This window comes from Carassius auratus, chromosome 23 (genome assembly GCF_003368295.1).
Source record: "Carassius auratus strain Wakin chromosome 23, ASM336829v1, whole genome shotgun sequence".
Classification (NCBI taxonomy): domain Eukaryota; kingdom Metazoa; phylum Chordata; class Actinopteri; order Cypriniformes; family Cyprinidae; genus Carassius; species Carassius auratus.
Genome location: NC_039265.1, coordinates 6712404 through 6724503, shown reverse-complemented (window position 1 = coordinate 6724503; position 12100 = coordinate 6712404). Strand labels below are relative to the sequence as shown.

The 12100-nt window shown below is 37.4% G+C and overlaps 1 protein-coding gene across 1 annotated transcript in view; it reads left to right on the top strand.

Moving 5' to 3' along the window:
• Positions 1–1736: 1736 nt before the first annotated feature.
• The window catches only part of xkr7b (XK, Kell blood group complex subunit-related family, member 7b), a 59431-nt gene continuing 49067 nt past the window's right edge, over positions 1737–12100 (top strand). Inside the window, exon 1 of the mRNA XM_026199479.1 lies at positions 1737–2743. Coding sequence (XP_026055264.1) covers positions 2268–2743 — 476 coding nt within the window. The 5' untranslated portion in view covers positions 1737–2267. The remainder of the gene's footprint in view (positions 2744–12100) is intronic.

Here is a 12100-nt window from a genome sequence, read left to right as displayed (position 1 = left end):
TATGATAGCATCATAAAAGAATGATAGCATGATATATATTTCAGCTTGCTAACTAGTTATATATATATATATATATATATATATATATATATATATATATATATATATATATATATATATATATATATATATATATATATATTAGATTAGATTAGATTAGATTCAACTTTATTGTCACTGCACATGTAGGTACAAGGCAACGAAATGCAAAGTGAATACAGTCATATATATATATATATATATATATATATATATATATATATATATATATATATATATATATATATATATATATTGTCAATATAAGTCGATTGTTATATGCTAAGTCTTCTGAAGGTCAGTGTTCTGAAAAACAAGTTAAATTTTAGTCACTTTTCACTGACAATCTTCAAATTTCAAACTGCTCTCAATTTTCATTCCCTATTTTACGTATAAGTGCAATATTTTTTTAATGTTTATGATCTATGTAGGGTTGCCAAGTTTAGGATTTTAATGCAATAACTTTAAAATGTGGCCAAAGGTTTTTTTTTTTTTTTTTTTTTTTTTTTTTTTCACGAAGTTAAAGGTTTGACATTGCGTGAATTATATTCGACTGAAATGCTTGTTTGGAAAAAATTACTTAACACAGTTTGCATTCTACCAATAATAACACTGCGTTAGATAACTGGTCACCATTACTGTCAATAATAATAATAATAATAATAATTATTATTATTATTATTATTATTATTATTATTATTGTTGTTGTTGTTGTTGTTGCTGCTGCTTTTGTTGCTTTTGTTGTTGTGAGTCAAAATTCACCAAACTGCTTGTGTTTTAGGTATGATACATTAAATTGAGGTGGTAGAATGCAGCTCCGCTGTCATAGTGACAGTTCCAGCATGACCGCGTGCTCTCCTCGCACTGTCAAACATTAAATATCCCAGAGAGCGCGAGCTCGCGCCCATCCCACTAATCAATAAACCATTTCCAATCCTTCACCACAAAAGCACGAGTGCTATCATGCTCCATTTATGGGCCTGGAAGCACATAAAAAGCGTCTCGATGAATGAGATTTAACTGTCTTGAGTTCATGGAATCAGTAAAATGAGTGCTGAAACATGTAACATGTAACGTGTCGCCTTGTTTTTGTGTGTGTTTTTTTTTTTAACTTTTTTTAAAGTAAATTTAGATTTGAGTAAAATATTTCTTAAACATTATTCTAAATATATTTATGCATAGTGCTACCGTTAAGTGCTACCAAACTGCTAAATGGAGGAACAAAGGATCTTAAATTATCTAATTAACAAGCCTTTGAAGTCCTTAAATCTAAAGACTTTATAAAACGAAAAAAAAAAAACGTTTTTTTTTTTTTTTTTTTTTTTTTTAGGGAATCATTAATAATTAACCTTTCAGCTTGCTCACGAGTTGACGTCACAGCTAAACAGCTCTGAACATTTAGCTTGATTAATTATTCATCAGTAACTTGACGCACAATTATGCACTGTTAAATTCTGACTCTACAGATTTGCAAACAAAAAATGAAATTCGAAGCTTGTTGTTAACTTCCCTATGGTCAAAAATCATAACACGAGTACAAATTAGATTTTCTTTATGACACTAGCATGCATACTGTAAATAACTATGGATGAATGCATTTGTCAAATTACTTTCTATTTACTTTTCTTCTAAATATAAATCAGAACATAAAACTCAACATATTTAATATACAATTAGGCTATTAAAGTTTTTAAGGAATTAAGGAATTCCTGGAATGACAGAAAAATAATCAGAAAATAATTTAAAAAATACTTAATATGTGTTAAAATGAACCATAAATATGAAAAAAAAAATAGCAAACACTGAACACCATATATATTACAAAAAGCTCATTTATTCATTCCACTAGGTTATATGTTTAGTAGGCTATGTTATTATCAAGCTGTCATTCATTTTCATTAAACTGATTTTTTACACGTTCTTGTCGTTTATAAAGAAAAACCTAAATTCTCACAAGACGCTGCATATCTTTGTAGTCCTTCCAGCGAAAGGTTTGTAAAACAAGGCTGATTGTATCCCAGCACAAACCAATTATATCCCCGAAGTCTGTCCGTTATCCCTCCCCCTCCCCCCTCTCTCTCGCTCTCTCTCTCTCTCTCTCTCTCTCTCTCTATATCTCTGTCTCCCAACTCTCCCATGAGCTTTCACACACACACTCCTGCACACACATCCCCCTCCCCTCTCATTGTACTTCGCTTTCCTTTGCCCACTCTCTTTCTACAACAAACATGGCCGCTAAATCGGATGGAGCAGACGTGTGTGAGAGCGCTTCTCGGTGTCTGCTTGGCCCTGAGCAGAGCGCGGCTCCTGTGCTCCCTCGCGCCGGGGAGCGCTTCTCGCTGCTGGACTGCTGCTGGGTGCTGTGCGCCCTCCTGGTCTTCTTCTCCGACGGAGCCACCGACCTGTGGCTGGCAGCGGACTACTACTTGAGGCGGGACTATTGGTGGTTCGGGCTCACGTTAGTGTTCGTTGTGGTTCCCTCGGCGGTGGTCCAGGTGTTAAGTTTCAGATGGTTCGTGTATGATTACTCGGAGCTGAGCGCCTCCCCAAGCGGGGACAGATGCGATTTCAGCACCAAGGACAGCGACCGGCGGAGCGTCAGCGGCAGAACCCTGCCTGCGAACGGCACGAGGAAATGCTGCCGAGTACTTGTGTGGCTCTTCCAGTCCATCATCCACATCTTGCAGCTCGGCCAGGTCTGGAGGTAAGATACATTACGTCTATTATCCAGAACTTCTCCCAGAGCCCATGAGTGCTGGTCAGTCAGTGTTCATTTCCATGCATAGTGTCTCCTTTCTTGGAATGGATGTTACTTTTATTGTGGCTCTCTGCTTGGTGATGCATTGGGAGCAGATGGAAAGAGCTGCATCCCTGTCTGTCTACGTCCCAACTCACTTCTCTTGGCTGCGCATCTGTGCTGGTTGCCAACATAGATGGTGTGCCAAGGTGGACAAAGCGCCCGGTGCCATCTCTGGCCCCACAGTCATGTCACCCTCAGGTTATTTTGAAATGGATGTTGTATTTGGCTTACGTTCACTGTGTGCTTTGGAGCATGCAATTAAGTAATAAGAGCAACTCAGTAGCCAATAAACGTGCCTTCTCATTCTCAAGACATCTGCGCTGTGCAATGGCACCCAAATGTGTTCAAATAAATCCTAAAACAGTGGGTCTGAATACAAATATATGTTGCAACCCAAATGGGCTGTATTTAATATAATCTGTATAGATTTTTTTTTCCTTGTGTATTTTCCGACATGGTTTAGCCCTTTAACTGCCCCACCAAGAAAAAAGCATTTGAAATTTTTTTTTTTTTTGCATTTCTTATCTCCTTATGTCATTAGTTACCACACTCAATGTATTTTTTTTCAACACGTCCCATAATTTTTAAAATATCGGCCTCTACCAAATGGTTGATATGTCACTTTATGGCAAAAGTACCGGAATTCATACACATACTATGGAAATCATAAAATATGAACTATAATGAATGATCAGAAAGTTATATTTCTCAGCAAATAGTACATTCTGACAGCAGAAAGGATTATCTGAAAACATTAGCTTAGCTTTTCTACGTTTACCATAAAGTGACAAATCAACCATTTGGTTGAGCAGGCAGTTAAAGGGTTAAAAGGATGATGATTTTGCAACCTGCTTGTGCTGTCATTATGTTGCATTTAAATGTGAACTAAAACCTAACATAATTAGTTTTTCCTCACAGAGTGGTTTCTTTTTGATCCCTCATGTCCGTGTCCTAATAGAACAGACCTGTGACTGAGTTGAGAACCTCTGCTGTGTAAAGAGACAGTTTCTGCTTGTACTTTCTCAAAACTACAGCGGATCTTTCAAGAATAGTCCACAGATTTAGAAACAATTGAAAAATCTGAGCCCTCTTCAGACAAAACAGGCATTGTGTAACCCTACAGGTTCATTCCTGGCTAAGTACAGAGAGTACAGACAACTTCCAGGCCGGTGTTCTCTGGGGAGGATCATAACTCATTCTTGCATTGCCTTCATCCCTTTGTCTTAGGCTTTCCGTGGAGGGCTTCCAATTGTTCTTGGAGAAGTTATCAAAAGTGCCAAGGCTGGTTTGAAGATCGCTCTAACCATCAAATGCTCTCTGGGACAATGCAGTAAACTGTAATATGTAAACAATCAAATTATGTTATTTTATTTGTGCTTCATGACTTTTGTGCTTCTTGAGGCCTGGAATGGGCATCCAGCATCTTTGTTAGAGAAACCAGATGGGCACTTGAGCAGGTTTGTTTTGCTAATGACATTTGAGGTCTATAGGCTTTGCTGAAAGTGCCTTGAGGATAGACTGCATCTGAGGAATGCTTTTCCCTTGTCAGTTGCTGCTTCTCTTTATTCCAGAGCAGGGACAGAGGAAGCGATTCACTCCCACATGTGTGTGAGTGTTTTACTGGTAGTTAAGTGCTGAATTATTAACACAGGGCCGGGGAGGACTGTGTGTCTCAATGATTGTGTGGGAGAGGATATAGCGTTTCCTGCCATCGTTCTCCACAACAAATTCCTGTTACCTCTCCTTCTCGCTCACTCTCCTTACCTCCTACTTGAATTCTCTAAATATGATTTATTATTGTGAACAGTTGTAACGGGAATGTTGAATATTTGCATGGGTTGATAGGCATGTCTGTATGTAAGCGAGAACCTGTTTTTCTTTCATCCGTGACCAGGTCCATATGAAATCAGTGTCTGAAGATGTCCTCAAAAATCTCTGTAGATTTCCTGGCATCAGTTCTGAACATCTTCTGCCTCTTGCACGTTTGTTTATAAACTCTAGGTTATGCTACCAGATATTATACAACATGTTTAAATCCATTATAAAGATTCCTCAAGAAAAAAAAAAATCCTGTCTATATCTGAATGTGTTTTGCCTATATGTCTCAAGAGAGTTTTCAGTAAGCCAAAAATTATCTTTTATGCATATCAGATATTTTTAGCATTATGATATTAAAAACAAAATGTAATTATGCAGTGATGTTTTTTTTCTTCTTCTGTAAATTAGTATATATATACTGCACAGACACAGAAAAACTTTTTTATTTATTTTTGTAAATTTTATTTTATTGTTATTATTACTAATTTGGTATATTATTATTTTAGATTTTATAACTAAAAAGCACCAAATTCAGTGGTGGGTTCCTTGTTCTGCATTTCTGTATTTCATAAAGTAGAGCCATGGGTTTGACATCCAAGGAACTGCTGAAATGTAAATTGGATGCAATGCAAAGGATGAAAGCTATGGATAAAAGCATCTGCTAAATGCATAAATGTCAATGACAAATATAGATTCTTTATAACTGCTTCTACTGAGATATTAGTTTCTGTGCTTTAACTGACTGAGATGTGCTGGGAGAAAAATAGAACAGAGCTTTACATTTTTGTGAAGAAGGATGTCCACTGTCTTTATAAATAATGACACTTAAAAAGACAAGCCCAATACATACTGTTTTCTTAAATTATATCTTTTTTTAAATCATGGCACCCCTAATATATTTTTTAATATATTATGTAAATTGTTTATTTTTATTAGTTTATTAATGGATACTAATTTTTGTTTTATATGTTTCAATAAAGAAAAAAACAACAACAACCCCATATTCAAGTATTCTGAGGAATCTCCTTGTGCCACTGGTTGGGAATCACTGTTTTAGAGGTAATATACACAGGCCTGATTTGTGAATGTGTGTGTGCACGTTTACACAGTATCATCATGTCACATTAGGACATCTGTGCAGTGCTTTATCGGTCTGTTTGTTGTTTGAGTGAGGTTCTGTTGTCTCAGATAAAATCCATGTGACCCGATCTCAAACTGATGTATTCACAGCAACACCTCGGTGGACTTGGCAGGTCGACAGTATTTTTGAATATCACTAGTCACTAGCACTACTCTAGCAGTCATAAAGAGCAGATTAAAGAGGCAAAAACCAACTGAGAACATTCAGTTATTGGAAATTCTGACTCAAGGAGAGATCAACGCATAAACCAGAACTGGAAGAGCCTGAATCAGCTGCTGAGAGCTGGAACTAGATTTACAAAGCAAGCCAAATAGCTCAGTTATTGTGTGAAGCATGTGGTGTGTGAGATTGCATTTTACGGATATATCGCTGGTCCTTGATCTGTTGCTCATAATGGCTGAGATCATACGTTCATTTTATTTAGATTTGTCCTAGATCAGTGAATAGATTGTGGTGAATTCATCTTGCCGTCTTGAATTTCGCAGAGATCAACCTGTTTAAACCAGAAATCTATTAAATGTGCACAAATAGTTTTAAACAAGGAAGCATGAAAGGAGCACTTTGGCTACTAAATGTGATCAAATTTGGTAAGTAGAACTAAGTTTCTAATGATAACTTCTTTAAAAAAATACTTCAGAATTTACTGAAGGATCTGACCTTGCAGTGAATGTCACAAGTATAAAAGAGGACAGCAGCCAAATAATCCATTTATTAATTTATTCAAGTATAAACAACTGTGACAACTAATCACACTGTAAACAAAACTGAACTTTTAAAAAAGAGCCACTACATAGCAGCATGAAATGCACTTTTGTCTCAAGTGCAATTCATTTTTGTCTCAGTGACATACAACTTCATTGCATCTGGTGCAAAAATGAATGAATTTTAATGTCACACACCATTAAACACATATCAATTTAGCTTCTATAGGCAAATAATGACACTAGGGAACTGTGACTCAGCACTTTTTTTGTAATTAACAAACTGACAGTTCAACTTTAAAGTGCTTTGCATTTTAGTTTTAAAATCCAGTGGGAAATGTGCAAGAAAATGACTGAAAATAGTTGAAAAATAACATTTTATTTCATGTAAGTTAAAGCACATTTATCATTGAGGAAACATTTTTGTCCAGGATTCATTTATGGATAGAAAATTCAAAAGAACAACATTTATTTCAAAATTGACATCATCTGTTTTTTATTTGTTTACATTATAAATGCCTTTACTGTCACTTTTGTCAAATTTAAGCTATACTCACTGAATATACGCATTATATAAATGATTAAAAACTCTCACTGACCTCAAACTTCTGAACAGAGGTGTATCCTAAAACTTTCATAGCTGTTTGAGTGTTCAACACCAAAATACAGACTTCAATCTGGAGCAATTCTGTATTATTCAGCATGGTTTTTGCAATCCTCAGTAGTGTATGTGAGACACTAGAACTACTTGAGTGACTCTTAGAGGCTACATAAAGTTTACATTATCTCAAACAGCACATTTTGCCCAGCTGAAGTAAAGGCTTAGTTGGACCTGTTTTAACACCCCAGACACACACACACACACACACAGATGCACTCAAGCACAGAGCAGCTGTTGTGATATGTGTGCTGCAGGTGTGTGAGGCAGTGGAGTGTATCCGCTGGGCCATTAAGGGAGTTGATCGGGATATTCTCACCGAGCTGAAGGCATTACACCGCAGCCGACGTGCGTGAGGAGCATTTTAAAGCAGAAAACACCTCGCCTATCTCAACTACGCACCTCAAAGTGACATTTTCCCAGGGTTGGGAATGGAGAAAATAATTCCTTATTAGATAGGGCCGTCATTAAGAACAGGTTAGAGGACGGGAGGCTGTCTTTTGTCTCCTCTCCCCTGCCATCTCTCTATCCACTTGTCAGTCTCGCAGTCTCATTCCCTTCCTAAAGATCCTGATGCTGTCTGTCTTGTTGGAGCTGACCCAGTTCTTCACAGCAGATGCTGGAAATATACTCACAATGGAGTGACAGATACACTGTGTGTGTATTTGTGAAGGCAAGCGAGTGTTCACATGTTTCCTAAACACAGCAGCTGAATATAAATTACACTGAGTGCTGTTTATACTGTATGTGAATGCCTCTGTGTACCCATCTGCTTGTCAGAGGGAGTTAAAGAGAGTTTTTGAGAGCAGATGTGTGTAAGAGTGGATTTAGGGACTGTATTTATGTCCAGGGATGTTATTTAAACTTTTGCGAGAACAAAAAACAGCACACATACAATATTGATTTCAATATTGGATGTTTCTTAGAGCTGGAGAGGTCTTCTTGTCAGGACTTACACTCATGCCCTTATAGCATTTGGTCTGTTGCAGAACACGTACGGAAAAAATAAATCTGTAAAATTTATGGTAAAAAAAAAAAAAACTGGCAGCTGTGGTTGCCAGAATTTTACCACAAAACATATGGCAGCATCATTTTAGGTTTAACAGATTTAACTTAAATTTGGTATTTTTTTAGTTTTGGTCATTCTGGTTAATATTAATATACCAACCTATTGAAATACTGCAATCTGTTAAGTACCTTTGTAATACACTGATAAACACCAAAAGCAGATGGTGATGAGAGACACATGATAAACCAAGCACATCACAAGCAGCATTTCCACAAGCTTGAAATGAATACATACATATATATATATATATATATATATATATATATATATATTAGGGGTGTAACGATACGCGTATTCGTATTGAACCGTTCGGTACGACGCTTTCGGTTCGGTACGCGGTACGCATTATGTATACCGAACGGTTCGTTGGACTAATTCATTATATTAAAAAAAAAAAAAAAAAAAAAAAAAAAAAAGAGAAATATAATGATATGCGTTCAACAAGGTAGCCCAATAACCCAAACGACGTAACAGGCAACGCCCCTGACACTCCCGAAGAAGAAAAAAACACCATCTTATATGTTTATGTTAGGCTACTCAGCAGGCGCTCGCTCACTCAGTACACGCTGAAGGCTCGTTGCAAAATGGCCAATGCGTTTAACAGACTAGAAAAAGAAGATCCTCCAGTAACCAACAGGTCTGGTGTTTGGGTGCACTTTGGATTCCCTTTAAGCTATAATGGTGATGGCAAGAGAGTGGTGGATAAAAAAACAACGGTATGTCGCATCTGCAACATGACAGGGTACACCAGCGGGAATACAAAAAAAAAAAAAGACCAGCGGGAATACTTGAAACATGTCAACTCATTTACGCCGTCATCACCTTATTGTGTCAGTATCTGGGAAAAGACGAAAAAAAGGAGAAACATGCACGCAACAAACTATCCCTGCAGCATTTAGACACCGGTATTATAGCTTACAGGGAATCCAAAGTGCACCCAAACACCAGACCTGTTGGTTATTTTAGGATCTTATATTTCTGGTCTGTTAAATGCATTAGACATTTTGCAACGAGCCTTCAGCGCGTGCTGAGTGAGCGAGCGCCTTAGGGGCCGTTCACATATCGCGCCTAAAAACGCGTGGAAAACGCTAAGCGCGTCTTTCTCCTCCTTTCCAAAGCGCTTGGGCAGAAGCGCTCATGAGGCGTCTGTCTTTGCTAAGCAACAATGACGTGCTCTCTCCATGAGACGCGGAAATTTCAGCGAATGATAAATGGATTTGCAAGCTCTAAAAATCGCTTGCAGTAGCTCTGCTACTAAATTTATTTCAAAATTGCAATCCATATACAACTGTGAACAGCTGTTCCTTCATTTTGGCTGAGTTTTCAACGTTGTTACGGGAAAGGATGAAGCTGATTGGTTAGTTCTTGTCACATGACCCGCGGTGCGCTTGCAGCATTCTGAAAAGTTGAGATGTTTTTACATTTTGCTGTATCTAAAACGTACCGAACCGAACCGAACCGAACCGTGACATCAGTGTATCGTATCGAACCGAACCGTGAATTTTGTGAACCGTTACACCCCTAATATATATATATATATATATGAAGAGTTCAGATGCAAAAGCCTCTAAATGCCATCTGAAATTTTCATCTAAAATTAGGATTTTTATTAAGCTCCTAATGCATAGGTTGAGTCATTTTACTTTAGTGGCAATGTGCAGGTCCTTTTCCAGGCTATTAAAGTGAAATAACTGAACATAAGTATAGAAACTTTATAAAAATCCTAATTTTATATATATATATATATATATATATATATATATATATATATATATATATATATATATATAGCACATGTATGTATTCATTTCAAGCTTGTGGAAATGCTGCTTGTGATGTGCTTGGTTTATCATGTGTCTGTAATTGACCCAGCTTCTATCTGGATCCATTGACAGGTCATCCGAGCTTACAGGGATGTGTTTTGTTTTATGGATGCACACAGGACATGGGGTCAACTCAGTCGCAGTGAAACTTTATGATGCATTTCATTTAGAAGGCAACTCATGAATGTTTGTGTGTTTAAGAGGCGGCGATTAATTTACTGTCTCTATTAATCTATCAATCAAACAGCAATCTGTCTCTGGCAGGAAATGGCTTTTTTATTTACAAACAAATATTTGTATTGAAATTTGAATTTTAATAATATATTTTGATTGTCCTTGACTGATAGATAGGTTATGCCTTCGGGTTTTATATCAGCAGGAAGACACACATACATTGATTTACCTGTTTGCTCTGGTGGTGATATTTCCCCTGCGCAATTACACCTGTCAATCTTATTACTGTGATCTGATTGGCTGTGACAGTTCTGGGCAGCGCCAGTCTTTTGAACATCTGGATTGGCTATGACTGCAGGTTGATTATGTGTATCTGGTCTACACACAGGCACACATATATAGAGCCTTTTCAGGTTTTGTTAAAGCGACGTAGAAAACAAGTTAAATCCAACAGATGGTGAACAAAGGATGCCTTACTCTGTCAGCCTGTGTTGATATTCAACACTGTGTCCTAAACTACCAGAAAAAAAGTGAAACTTTGAGACATGCGCAGTATGGATGTGTTATAAATCAACATTCACCCCATGAAGCACCTGTCTATTTTTTCTGTTATTTTGTTTTTGCACTTCTGTATTTTATATAAATGTTCAGCTGTGGTGTCTCTCCTGTGGCGTCACATGACATATATCTTATGTCTGTCGACAAACTCTGGAAGGAATGGAGAAAGAGCAGGAGTATGAGAGAAGTGCTGGCTGTTCTCTCCGAGGAGAAATGTAGGGACAATGGAGCTGAGCATTGTGAGGGCATTTTAATTTCTATTCTGAGTGAAAGATTTCCTGATTGCAGAACAAGTGTAATAATGTCACCTCAGGAGCGGTAGGGAAGAGAAGCTCCCCAGGTGTGTAACCTCTCTTTGACTCGGTTGCTTCCACATTCATTTATGATATGTATATCCATGCTGATCAGGGCAGAGGTTTAATTGAGTCTTCCTCTGATTCTGTCTTCTGTTTTTTTGTAGACTGTGCTGAAAAGCTTGAGTTGAGAATAGATGTGACACTGGGGTTATCTGTGAGAGCCAGCTGTGAGAAACTCAGTTATAAGAGAGGATAATGTGCAAATGAAAATGTTAAATGTCCCGTTCTTCATGATCCCATGTTTTAAACTTTAGTTAGTGTGTAATGTTCTTGTTAGAGTATAAATAATATCTGTAAAATGCTAAAGCTCAAAGTTCAATGCCAAGCGAGATATTTTATTTAACAGAATTCGCCTGCAAAAAACGACCCGTTTGGACTACATCCCTCTAGTTCCTGCAGTAATGACGTCACTAAAACAGTTTTTTGACTAACCTCCGCCCACATGAATACACAAAAAAGGGGGCGTGGTGTTGTTACGCTCCGACGGAGAAGAGGAAGAGTTTCGTTTGTGTTTGTCCCCATGTCGTCGAAACGCTGTTATTTTCATCTCGGAGTCCAATCACCTTTGTTTGGGCTTCCCAGGGACGCTGTACTTAGAGATCAATGGTTACAATTTATGTTTAACTCGGTTCCCGAAAATTATAATCCACATGTAAAACTATGTGCAGCACATTTTGCTGAGGACAGCGATCTTCTTCAATCTCAATCAGTTTAATGCTGGATTCGCACAAAGATTATTCTTGAAAGATGGAGCAGTTCCCTCTTTGTCTGGAGAAGGAGTTGTTTATGGACCACAACCGGAAAGTGTATTTTATTATTTAAGTTGGTGCGTTTAACAGTTTCTGTAACTTATTACACAAAGGGCAGTGCTGCTTTGTTTAGCTTTAACTAGATGTTAGGGCTGTTCAAAAAAATTGCATGTAATTTTCATGCGCATCTCTTCGGTAAAACACTCCTGTGATT